Source organism: Mobula birostris, chromosome 7 (assembly GCF_030028105.1).
Source record: "Mobula birostris isolate sMobBir1 chromosome 7, sMobBir1.hap1, whole genome shotgun sequence".
NCBI lineage: Eukaryota > Metazoa > Chordata > Chondrichthyes > Myliobatiformes > Myliobatidae > Mobula > Mobula birostris.
In genome coordinates this window covers 54,282,108-54,295,805 of record NC_092376.1, presented here as the reverse complement: position 1 = coordinate 54,295,805, position 13,698 = coordinate 54,282,108, and the positions used below count along the sequence as shown (strand labels likewise).

Below are 13,698 nucleotides of genomic sequence, written 5' to 3'. Positions count from 1 at the left end.
GTTTCCTCCATGTGTAGACAGTTTCTCTCCTGTGGACTGATGAACACTCAGGATTTAAGAAATACTTTTGTAGCCTTTTCCGGCTTCATGCATCTCTACAAATCTTCTAAGGTCCTCTGAAAGTTGTTTTGATCAAGGTATGTTGCACATAAACAGATCTTTCTGGAGAAGAGTAGGCTGTGTCAGTAACCTGACGTTGTGTCCTTTTTGAAAGGGCAGGGCACCCCTACAATCCGCACCTCTACAATCCACACCTCCAATCTCATCTCATTGATTGGAACACCTGACTCCAAGTAGCTTTTGTAGAAGGCATTACCCAGAGGTTCACATACTTTTTCCAACAAATACATGTAATATTGGATATTTTTCTCAATAAATAAATGAACAAGTATAATGTTTGTGTTATTTATTTAATTGGGTTCCCTTCATCTAGTTTTAGGACCTGCATGAAGATCTGGTCACATTTTTGGTCATTTATGCAAAAATAGAGAAAATTCTACAGGGTTTACAAACTTTCTACCACCCACTGTACTTGCCTCTGGGTCGGGAGAGTCCATTTGATAACCAAATTTGACCTTAATTCCCTGTTTGATTTACCAAATAACTATCCATGCCTTTTAATTATAAACACCATCTTTGTTTTCTGAAACAATTCTTCTGTCTTGCTCTAAATGTTTACTGGCACCAGGGTTCCTTAATTGAGGGAACAACCAGTATTGAAATAAATTCTTCAAAGTAAGCATCGGCATACAGATGTGCCACTAGTATTTTCATTTAAATATTGTAACCAGCTGTGATGTTCACAAGATCACAAGACAAAGGAGCAGAAGTAGGCCATTCGGCCCATCGAGTCTGCTCCCCAGCTCCCCCATGAGCTAAACTATTCACCCATCTAGTTCCAATTTCCAGCTTTTTCCCCATATCCCTTGATACCCTAACTAATTAGATACCTGTCAATCTCCTCCTTGAACACCCTCAATGATCAGACTTCCACAGCTGTATGTTGTGCTAAAAGTTGTTATGCATATAGATTTCAAAATAATTAAAACCAGAAAAGCTATTATCTAAGTCTAAGATGACATGAATTTCTCCTATTTCAGCATAAATTCTCAGCAACCCTTCTGGTGCTTGATTTGAGTTCATGCTTAAAGTAAATAATTTTGCAAGGGGGATGGGCTGAGATTTATTAGCAGAAACAATATCTTCAAAATTATTGTATTGCCAGGTGTACAGCGATTCACAGCGAAACATGCATAACTAATCATAGGGGAATTAGGTTTAAAATATGGGTGAAATGTAGCTTTGCAATGTTACTTAATGGAACTGTATTTTGTTTCAGGGTGGTGATATCACTCAATGGAATGGATCTGGTGGAAAGTCCATTTATGGCAATGAATTTGAAGATGAAAACTTCAGTTTGCGGCACATCCGCCCTGGTTTATTGTCTATGGCAAATAAAGGCCCCAACACCAATACTTCGCAGTTTTTCATCACGCTGAAAGAAGCCCCACATTTAGATTTTAAACATGTGGTTTTTGGCTATGTCAAAGAAGGCATGGATGTTGTAAAACTAATTGAAAAATTTGGTTCAAAAGATGGCCACATAAGCGACACCATTACGATAACTGATTGTGGACAAATTTCTTAAACTTTGCCCCATGCACACTATTAAAATCTTACATTAAGGGTTTGGAATGGTGTAATACTGGATATTGCCTTGGCACAAAAATGTGCTGGTCTTTGGATGTCAATTTTTTGTTGGATATTGCATGTTTCAGAATAAAAAATTGACAAACATTAACAAGCAGTATAATCAATCTTAAACGTACACATAACATGGTTTTGTGACGTTTACAGTCCTGTTGAACTTGAGCGGTATTTTAAACCTGCCAATTGACTTGGAGAAAATACTGTTATAATTACAACTTTTGGAAGCTTTTCATTTGAGAACTGTTGAGATGCAATGTAGTAATTGCATTCCAGCACTAAAAGTGGAAATTGACAGGTAGAATTGGATGATTTTTATTTTTGCCTTGGTTATGCATCATATTTTGGTGGTGTTCAGATTACTGCAGCAGAATACCAGGTGATTTATCAATTCCACTCATAGAATGGAGTTAAATTTTTGATGGTAATTTACTGTCAGTGAAGAATTAAGCTCTGCTATCAACATTGCAAATACTGAAATAGATTGACATTGTAAAATGTAAACTTTTTTTTAAACAGATCCTTTAGTATTTGCTAATGTTTGTGATTGGCTCTGTAATTTTGAAAATTTAATTGTTAAAATCCATAAGTTTATACATATTTATAATAAAGGAGTAATTCTGTACCTACTTTAGCATTTCTTTTAGGTTCAAATTCATGCAGATTTCAAGCAATGGTGTTTGCAAACTTGCATTAAATTTTACACTTTCTAAATGCTTTCAAATTGGGTATCTATTTACTTAATGCTTTGTCATTAGAAAGTGATTAATACATTTTACTTAATTCTGCTGCTCAGACTTCCATGTGGAAACTACTTGTTTTCCTTATTTGGCTTAGGCTATTTACTTCTCAGTTTATTCTCAGTGCTGTACTGCTCTTAAACAATAAGAAAAGCATGGAAAACCTATTACCTGAGAGGAACCTCTCAGTGGAAGCAAGTGTGAATGGAGAAACTGGGCATTTAGTCCAGAGTGAAATACGACTTCTGTCCATGTGTGAAAAGTGTTTAAAGATCAAAAAACTTTGAACCCAGTGTAAAGATATACTTTACCTCCAGTATGTAGCTTAGGTTAATTTATGCCTGCTGGAGAAATACCACTGTTGATGTCTCTGCAAATTCTTCTAACTTCACAATAGGATAAGAGAACTCAAATCAGCAATGGTTCCCAGAATAATTTCCATGATCTTCCATGTTTTTAGTTGTCTTTGTTACAGCCTTCCCCTTGTCTCCCTCCCACTCTGACCTCATGTGCATTGGTAAACTCAACAACTCATTTTTGATTTAATAACTACATATTTTTAAATTACCTATACCTGCAAATTTCAAAGATGCCCACTGATTCAATGGTTGAAAATGTGACAGTGAAGGATGTGCCTGCTTTGTGGAGTCCTTTAAAACTGACACCAGAGAACGCTGTCCATTTAGAAGCTCAAGTGGCCTTTAGCATGGTCAAGCATGATTAACGCATGCACAAGATGAAGCAAATTCTAGAGAGATTTGATTATGCAGATTGGCTGAAAATAGGCAGCTGTCAATTTTGTGCTCCCATCAGGCAAGTTAAAATGTTTCAATTTGTTAAAATTTGAATTTTTCAGGTTGGTTCAAGAACCTAATGGTAGTGAGAAAGAAGCTGTTAAACCTTGATCTGGATCTTGGCTTGCACCTTGTAGATGTTCTTGCTGGTGTGGAGAATTGTACTCATGATGCAATTGGCTCAGTTCACCAACCTTGCTTTCCTGTGCAATGGAGTTACCATGCCAGGCTGTGATATGACTAGTCAATGTTTTTTACTCTACCTCTGTAGAAGTTCTGTCAGTGTCCTTGACGTGCCAACTCAAACTTTTAAGGAAGTGGAGATGATATCACGCAACACACACAAAAAATGCTGGTGAACGCAGCAGGCCAGGCAGCATCTATAGGAAGAGGTACAGTTGACATTTCGGGCCGAGACGCTTCGTCAGGACTAACTGAAAGAAGAGATTTGAGAGGGGGAGGGGGAGATCTGAAATGATAGGAGAAGACAGGAGGAGGAGGAATGGGGCTAAGAGCTGGGAAGTTGATTGGCAAAAAGGATATGTGGCTGGAGAAAGGGGAGAATCATGGGACGGGAGGCCTAGGGAGAAAGAGGGGGAGAGGGGAAGTCCAGAGGATGGGCAGGGAGTTATAGTGAGAGAGAGAAAAATAATAATAAATAACGGATGGGGTACGAAGGGGAGGTGGGGCATTAACAGAAGTTAGAGAAGTCAATGCTCATGCTATCAGGTTGGAGGCTACCCAGACGAAATATAAGGTGTTCCTCTAACCTGAGTGTGGCTTCATCTTTACAGTAGAGGCCGTAGATAGACATATCGGAATGGGACTGGAATTAAAATTGTGTGGCCACTGTTTATCCCCCCTTGTTCAATCCTTTCCTCATACCTCGACACTTTTATTCTCTCTTCCCCCCCCCCCGTTCAATCCCTTCCTACCTATGTTCGTGACACTTCTCACGCCCTGAATTTTTTCGATGATTTTAAGTTCCCCAGCCCCCACCGCTTTATTTTCATGGATGTCCAGTCCCTATATACCTCCATCCCCCACCAGGAAGGTCTCAAAAGATCTCCGCTTCTTTTTGGATTCCAGACCTAATCAGTTCCCCTCTACCACCACTCTGCTCCGTCTAGCGGAATTAGTCCTTACTCTTAATAATTTCTCCTTTGGCTCCTCCCACTTCCTCCGAACTAAAGGTGTAGCTGTGGGTACCCGTATGGGTCCCAGCTATGCCTGCCTTTTTGTTGGCTTTGTGGAACAATCCATGTTCCAAGCCTATACTGGTATCTGTCCCCCACTTTTCCTTCGGTACATCGACGACTGCATTGGCGCTGCTTCCTGCCTGCATGCATGCTGAGCTCGTTGACTTCATTAACTTTGCCTCCAACTTTCACCCTGCCCTCAAGTTTACCTGGTCCATTTCCGACACCTCCCTCCCCTTTCTAGATCTTTCTGTCTCTGGAGACAGCTTATCTACTGATGTCTACTATAAGCCTACGGACTCTCACAGCTACCTGGACTATTCCGCTTCTCACCCTGTCTCTTGCAAAAATGCCATCCCTTTCTCTCAAATCCTCCGTCTCCGCCGCATCTGCTCTCAGGATGAAGCTTTTCATTCCAGGACGAAGGAGATGTCCTTTTTTTTAAAGAAAGGGGCTTCCAATCCTCCACCATCAACTCTGCTCTCAAACGCATCTCCCTCATTTCACGCACATCTGCTCTCACTCCATCCTCCCGCCACCCGACTAGGGATAGGGTTCCCCTGGTCCTCACCTACCACCCCACCAGCCTCCGGGTCCAACATATAATTCTCCGGCACCACCAAGCACATCTTTCCCTCCCTCCTCCTTTCTGCTTTCCGCAGGGATCGCTCCCTATGCGACTCCCTCATCCATTCGCCCCCCCCCCATCCCTCCCCACTGATCTCCTCCCGGCACTTATCCTTGTAAGCGGAACAAGTGCTACACATGCCCTTACACTTCCTCCCTCTGTCATGGTCCGGATCGGGTTCCCTTTAAATTTACTTTGTTTATGTTACGATCCGGACTGTTGACTCCCTGTTTCCCTTTGGTTCCCTGTTCTCCCGTGTCCCTCGGGCTTGGTGAATGGAGGCAATTTACTCTCGGCTGAGCCGGCAGTTTATAAGTCTTCGGCTTTTAGCCGTTCGGTGTGAGAGCGTTAACGAAAGTACTGCGAGCCAATATCTGGCCGGAGCAAGTCTAGTCTCCTCCCGGAGCAAGTGCCGGCAAGCCGCCTTCCCTTGTCAGAGCGGGTCAGTCAAAGTTAACCCGCCGGGGTGAGTCAAGAGCTCGCCGCTGCTTGGAGCGTACTTGAACCCAGTTACTGTATAGTACTGTCCATCGTTGTGTGGTCTCCGTATCCATGTCCTGCGTCTAAAAGGGGTTCCGGCCCTGTACCCTGGAAGGGTCCTGACCCTGTGCCAAGAAGAGTCCCGACTCCGTCCTGTGTCTAAGGAGGATTCCCGGCTCAGTGTTTTATGTCCTGTGTCTGAGTCCGTCCGATGAATAAGAGTTCCTGTCTCCGGAGGCTTAAAATATCAAGTCCTGGCCCCGAGGTCCGTGATTCCGAGTCCTAGCCCAGACCCCTAGGCCAGAACCTGAGTCCTTGTCCGTTACGCTATTCCTACTTCTGTTTTGCTCTCCTTGTAACAAGCAATAAACTCAATTTAAGTTAACTTCACAAGATGTGTTTGTGTCTTGCATTTGGGTCCGCTCCCAGCGCCCCCATGTGACACCCTCACCACCATTCAGGGCCCCAGACAGTCCTTCCAGGTGAGCCGCCACTTCACCTGTGATTCGGCCGGGGTGATGTACTGCGTCCGGTGCTCCCGATGCGGCCTTCTATATATTGGCAAGACCCGACGCAAACTGGGAGACCGCTTCGCTGAACACCTATGCACTGTCCGCCAGAGAAAGCAAGATCTCCCAGTGGCCACACATTTTAATTCCACATCCCATGCCCATTGTGATATGTCTATCCACAGCTTCCTCTACTGTAAAGATGAAGCCACACTCAGGTTGGAGGAGCAACACCTTATATTCCGTCTGAGTAGCCTCCAACCTGATGGCATGAACACTGACTTCTCTAACTTCCGTTAATGCCCCACCTCCCCTTCCTACCCCATCTGTTATTTATTTATTATTATTAATTTTTTTCACTCCTTTTTCTCCCTCTGTCCCTCTCACTATACCCCTTGCCTGTCCTCTGGGCTTCCCCTTCCCCCTTTCTTTCTCCCTCGGCCTCCTGTCCCATGATCCTCTCCCTTCTCCAGCCTTGTATCCCTTTTGCCAATCAACTTTCCAGCTCTCAGCTCCATCCCTCCCCCTCCTGTCTTCTATCATTTCAGATCTCCCCCTCCCCCTCCCCCTTTCAAATCTCTTACTATCTCTTCTTTCAGTTAGTCCTGACGAAGGATCTCGGCCCGAAACGTCGACCGTACCTCTTCCTATAGATGTTGCCTGGTTTGCTGTGTTCACCAACATTTTTTGCGTGTGTTGCTTGAAATTCCAGCACCTGCAGATTTCCTCGTGTTTGCGGAGATATCACACATGGTTGCGTCAATGTACTAGTCCAAGATGCATCCTTTAAGACATTGATATGAAGGAACTTGAAGCTGCTCACCCTTTCCATATCTAGCACATGGGCTCTTCAATGAGGACTGATAGTTTGACTGTCACTTCCCAAAGTCCACAATCAGTTCCTTGGTTTGGCTGATGTTGAGGGCAAAATTGTTGTTATGGCACTAACCAATCACCTGACGTATCTCCTATATGCCTCCTCATCACCTTGAGAAGGCATATAGAAGATGTGTCTTAGAGCCTGGCACCTTGCCAAGGCTTTATGTTCTGACATCAGCCTTAGAGACTGAGATAAAGGGATAGTCAGGTGCAATGGGGACTTGCACAGGTGCAGGTTACAGCATTTGGTAGGCCGAATGCATGGCAATCCTTTGGATCTTTTGAAACTAATCACTAAACTCCAAGACCTGGGCCACAATACCTCCCCATGCAACTGGATCCTTGATTTCCTCATTTGCAGATCCCAATCAGAATGGATTGGCATACTCTGGACTGACCTTGACAAACCTCACCTGCATCTTGTGCCAATGGGGAAAAACAAAAAGATCATGTGGATGACGTTACTATGCTGTGCTTTAATGTTTCTTTTACTTATGCATATGCCATATCTATATTGCTATCTAAATTTCCCTTTCCTACCTTCTGAAGACGATGACATTGCAGCCAAGCACATGTGGATAATGAGAGTTCGCTTCTTGCATAGTTGGAAGAGAATGTTTCACTTTCTTCCCAAGGGATTGTGACATACCTGAGCCTATATCATCTTTCAAAAAAATTAAATCAAAATACATGAGGGAAATCTCATATCACAAAGATCTCTAATCTCCACGAAGAAGCCCCAGGCTGCTACTGCTTCTGTATACTGCACAAAAATGAATGGTATTCTATTCAATGTTATGTTGAAGCAAGTACAGGTTAAGATTAGAATTTCCCCTGGCATCTTGATAGAATTATTAAACCCCTGGAAGATCATGATCTCTCCTTGCCAGATAAGCCCTACCAAACTTGTAGAATCCACAACTTCAATATATAAATACAATCTACATCATGTATTTACTTTGTAGGTTTTTCACAATCTTGGGATGCTCCAAACATTTCTTAGTCAGTTAAGTTATAGCAAGTAAACAGAGACAAAATTATCAATTAATTAGTTAAACAGTAACTCCCAACTAAACAGTAATCTTTGGTACAATATTTCATAATTATACCACGTTACACTCTTCTTGAAAGTACATAGGAAATGCACTGTTTCCCCTTGTATCAAAAACCATACAAATCAGAAATTCACCTGAAATCCTAGTCCCTTTATTTACTGAGTTAACTCTAAACTGCAATTGCAGTGTCCACTTGAACTGCTGGTAATTCCAGATGAACACTTTCTCAGGTAGATCTTATATACACACACAATCTTAGTGTTTTCAAACCACAAACCATGGATGAACCAGGAGATCCACTCACTTCATAAAACCAGGTCTGTAGAATACAAATCAGGAGATCCTTACATTTATATTTTAAAAATCAAGTTATGTCCTCAGAGATGTTGAGAGGCAGAACCAGTCCACTTAAATCTCAGTCCAGCTGTCAGCTGAGGCAGGGCTTATATGCTATTACGGGTTACAAAACAAAGTTGGGCAGCATCACCAACAACAGTATATTCCTTCCCAATTACCTTAACACATTCATGGTTTTAACAGAAATGTTACTACCCACCCTGTCAGTCTCCAGTGCACATATATCTACAGTCACATTCACAGGTGTAAGATCAGTATTCCAGAAGGTGAACCTGCAGAAACCATCAGGCCCAGCAAAAGTCCCTACCTTAGATATTCCACCTTTCACCCTGAAACTATGTGCTCTACATCTAGACCTGCCTAGCATCAGTGAAAAAAGCCTATTTGCATTAACTCCTCATAAAAGGATCTGGTGCTTTTGTGGTGTATATGACAAATAAATCCTTTTTGGGCTCCCGGCCTGGAACAAGCATCGATTTTAACTGACGGTCCAATGACACACTCTACCATCTTCATCAGGGACGATGCATGGGCATGTCCAGTCCGGTGGTATTTATGCACCTGTTGTCCATTTCTTCTAACCATGTCCTTAGATCCCATGTGGATCTGCTGGCAGGGGCATTTGCAGACATTTTTAATCTCATTGTTTCAGGCCGTAATTCTTTTCTGCTTTAGGAACACCACTATCATCCTGGTTTCCAGGAAAAAAACAAGATAATATGTTTTATTGACCACTGTCCAGTGGCTCTGACATCAACCATGATGAAGTGCTTTGTGAGACTGGTCATGGCATGCATCAGCTCCAGCTTTCCGGACAAATTTGACCCACTACAATCTGCCTACCATTGAAACAGATCTCCAACAGACACCATCTTCCTGGCCCTGTACTCATCACGTCTACATCAGACTATTAGTTATTGACTACAGTTCCATTTCAATATCATTATTCCAAGCAAACTCATCACAAAAATCTGGACCCTGGGGGTTAATACCTCCCTCTGCAACTAGATCCCTTACTTTCTGACTAACAGACTGCAATCAGTAAGGTTAGGCAGCAACACCTCCACCATGATTATTCTAAACACGTGCTCCACAAGGTATGTCCTCAGCACCCAACTCTACCACCTGTACACTCGTGAATACAGGGCCAGATTCTGCTCCAACTCTACCTGCAAGTTTGCAGATGATACCACCGTACTGGATCACACCTTGAATAACAATGAGCCAGAGTACAGGAAGGAGATGGAGAACTTAGTGATATGGTGTCATGATAAAAACCATTCCCTCACCGTCAGCGAAACAGAAGAGCTGGTCATTGACTTTAGAAAGGGAGTGATGCACATGCTTTTGTCCACATCATTGGTTTGAGGTTGAGAACTTCAACTTCGTAAGTGTGAACATTACCAATAGCTTATCCTGGTCCAAATACATTGATGTCACAGCCAAGAAAGTTCACTGCTTCTACCTCCTCAGGAGGCTAAAGAAATTTGGCATCAATTCTTACCAATTTTTACCAGTGGACCATTGAAAGCTTTCTGTCTGGATGCATAAAGGCTTGGTATGGCAACTGCTTTCCACATGGCCACAACTTTCCTGGTAATTTCCTTGGAAAAAAAACTATACGATTTGTTAAGACAGGACCTACCATGCACAAAGCCATGTTAACTATCCCTAATCGGTCCATGTCTATCCAAATACTTATATAACCAGCCACTTAGAATCTCTTCCAATAACCTACCCACTACTGATGTCAGCCTCACAGGCCTCTAATTTCCTGGCTTATACTTAGAGCTTTTCTTAAATAACGGAACATTAACTATCCTCCAGTCCTCAAGCACCTCACCCGTGGATAAGGACTTTTAAATATCTCTGCTAGGGCCCCTGTAATTTCTGCACTAGCTTCCCTTAAGGTCTAAGGGAACATCTTGCCAAGCCCGGGGGATTTATCCACATTAATTTGCCTCAAGACATTAAACACTTCCTCTTCTGTCCATGGTCCATGATCATGTTTTGCTTCACTTCTATAGACTCTGTCTCCTGAGTAAATACAGGTAGAAAAAATGCAATTAAGATTTCTCCCATCTCTGTTGGCTCCATGCATAGGTGATCACCCTGATCTTTTAGGGGAGCAATTTTATCTCTTGCTATGATTTTGCTCTTAATATGTCTGTGCAAACCCTTGGAATTCTCCTTCACCTTGTCTGCTAAAGGAATTTCATATCTTATTTTCACCCTCCTTGGTTTATTTCTTTCGAAAGCAACCTGCTCCAATCTATGCCTGTCAGATCTTTTCTGCTGTCATCAAAATTGGTCTTTCTCAAATTTGGATACTCAACCCAAGAGCCAGATTTATCCTTCTCTAGAATTATCTTGAATTTAATGGCATTTTGATACCTAGATTGAAACAGGAGATCCTGTATTGCACTCTCCTTAGTTGGGACCTTTATATGTTGATTAAGGAAACTTTCCTGAACACATTTGTCAAACTCTATCCTTTTTACTGCATGGGATTCCCAGTCAGTATGTGGGAAGTCAAAATCATGTACTATCACAACCATATATTTCCTCCAATGATCTGCAATCTCTCTGCAAATTTTCTCCTCTAAATCCTGCTGACTATTGGGTGGTCTTATCCATTCTTTCCCAAAATCTAAATACATCACATCCACTTTTACTCCATGATCTATTCTACTAATCATATTCACAAAGAATAAATCCTCTGTAGTGGTTCTTTATTGTTTTGAAATACTGTTTTATTATATACTTCAATATAGATTCAAATAATTCCATATCACTGAAGTCAGTTTAACAAATCAGTAGTTCTATTTTCTCTCTTCTTTCTTCCTTAAACAGTGGGGTCACATTTGCTACTTGACAACCCATAACAGAAAATTCCAATGTCTATACAACTTAGGAAGAAAATAACCAGAAAATCTACTTTCTCTAAAGCTCCTGCTGAGTTCCAAGTAAACAGATCTTTTGGGTTTATCAGCTTTCAAACTCAGTAGCTTCTCTAGTAATATTCTTTGACTAATACTTAGTTCCTTTAGTTCCTCATTCTCACTAGAGTCTCTAACATATAGAGCAGGATTTGTTGTATATTCTGTCTGTACAGGCCTAATGTACACTCCTGAGGCATTTACTAATTCCACTAGTTTAGTTTGTTTTTGATGGTGAAGGCCATTTTATAAAATGATTTCCTACTTTCAGTTTGTCCCTTGTGAAGGTCTACACATTGCCTCATTCATTAAAAAAGCTATTTCCTGCCCTTTGAGTTTGAGTTGAAGTTCCTGAGTTCCCAACATTCTCTACAGACAATCCTTTTGGTCTGTCAATTTTGGAATTGTTCATGAATTAGCAGACTTCATATCATGGAGTGGAAGATTCCTGTGAGTGGGCTGGCCATTGTAAACTAGCTACCACACAGGCTCCAGAAAGCAATACCTTAATCCAGCGCAAGGAGAACCAAAACAAGTGGAGACCAGGCTCTGCTGCACGGGTACTTATGCTCCCACAAGATGCTACCCAGCATGTCCCCACTCACTTGCTCCCAAGTGCACAAGTGCATGTGTGTGGATACACAAACACAGGTGTACATTTAAGCTCAGGCACAGCAGAGTTTTCCCAATGCCTTCCTCCTCCCTTCTCAATCAGTTACTAGCCCCTGAGTCTGCTTGTGTTGTTTCGTAATTCCAGAAACTAACCAGAAGGAAAATACAGGAGCCCGGAATACTTGTATACTTATTTAGCCCTCCTGGCCAGCCTGAGGGTCGCTCAGCTCGCTGCTGTCTAGGGAAGCAGCCCTCGGCCCCACCAAACTGGGTAATAGTTTGTGTGGATGCTGTGTGAGGTACCCCACCCCGCCCAAATAACAGACAATACACCAGATACAATTAAATGATTTACAGTTTATAGATATTACTGGAACTATATAATTAATAGAGAGTAAAATATAAAAGGAAAATAAAAGGCACCACACTTATCAAAGTTCATTCTCTTCGTGCACAAACAGTTGGGAGCTCAGGACCCTTCTTCTTCACCCTGCGACCCCTCGGACCACCTCGACCAGCCGCCTGGGACCAACAACAGTGGTCGACCAGACGCTCCACACGAGTCCATCTCTGTCTCCCCTCCTCGCCGAACGCCCTGCTCAGGGTCCGACCCCGTTAGCGGATATCGCAGCACCTGATCCATCCTCTGTCTCTCTCTCCCGCCTTCTGCCCCAAAACCCCGCGCATACAGTATCTTCAAATACACCGAAAACATAACAAGTATCCCAATTGGTTCGTAACATATTCTTATCACACTCTAACCCAAAACAAGCAGCTAGCGCAAGAACTTTTTCAGCGTTTAACATAACAAAAAAGCATTCCCAAGTATAATATAACAAAGAAGCCATTTTAATTAGTCTACGCAGTAACATAAAAGACAAAACTCCCTTACACTCTGCCCCCGCCAAACAAAGTCATGTCCTCATAGCTTCTAAATAATTCACCAACCAGTCCTGCAGACACACAACACACACATACACAGATACACACAGTGACAGTGCTCCCCAAACAGTGGACCTTAAGCCCGTCCCACGGGCGCTACATAGGCCAACCTATCTGGGAGCTTCCTAACCCTCCAAGACCTCCGTACCCCCTCATCTAAACCCTAAACGCTCAGACACTACTAGGGATACCTCAGTCCTCTCTCACTCAGGCCACCATTACAACTCACAGCCCCCTGTCCCATGTCCGGGGCCCCGCTTCTTTTCCTTCCTGGTCCTGCCACAACTCAGACTGCCCACAGCTAGCCCTCCTCACTACATCTGACTCAGTGGGAGAAGGGCCAAAGGTCTCTTCCTCAATCACAGGGAAGGTAGCGAAAGGCAGCATGTACCACATGTCCAGCACATCATCCTTCAAATCTGTATTCTTCCTCATTCCCTCGATCGGTAGCTGCTGTTTAGGTTTCTCCAAACTGAAACATTTAGCCGGGGCTACCCCCTCAGCCTCCTACAGTCGAGACGTCAGCTTCTTTGGGGACTCCTTCAACTCTCGCCACAGCCTCTGCAGCTCTGACTTAGGGTTCTTGGCCGTCTCAATCTGGGACGCAGTTACCCCACCAGCTTCTCCCACCCTGACCTGAAAAGCAGCAGTTAAAGGATGTTCAGCCTCCAGTTTTTTCTTCCTGATGACGTCTTCCAGGTCAACTTTCAGTTTTTCCACTTCATTTAAACTGTCGATAGTCATCTTCAAGTTCCTTTCAAGCGTCCGCCTCCCTTTTCCGAGATTTGTCCTCCATTTCTTCACCTCCTCGGGAGTGTAGTCAAACTCCCCTCCCTGGGCTCTCAGTTTTCTGTTGG

At 43.0% G+C, this 13,698-nt stretch overlaps 1 protein-coding gene across 4 annotated transcripts in view; it reads left to right on the top strand.

The window, feature by feature from the left end:
- The window catches only part of ranbp2 (RAN binding protein 2), a 72,596-nt gene extending 70,264 nt beyond the window's left edge, over positions 1-2,332 (top strand). For all 4 annotated transcript variants that reach the window (XM_072263183.1, XM_072263185.1, XM_072263184.1 and 1 more), the window contains exon 32: positions 1,340-2,332. In XM_072263183.1, coding sequence (XP_072119284.1) covers positions 1,340-1,648 — 309 coding nt within the window. In that variant the 3' untranslated portion in view covers positions 1,649-2,332. The remainder of the gene's footprint in view (positions 1-1,339) is intronic.
- The last annotated feature ends 11,366 nt before the right edge of the window (positions 2,333-13,698 follow it).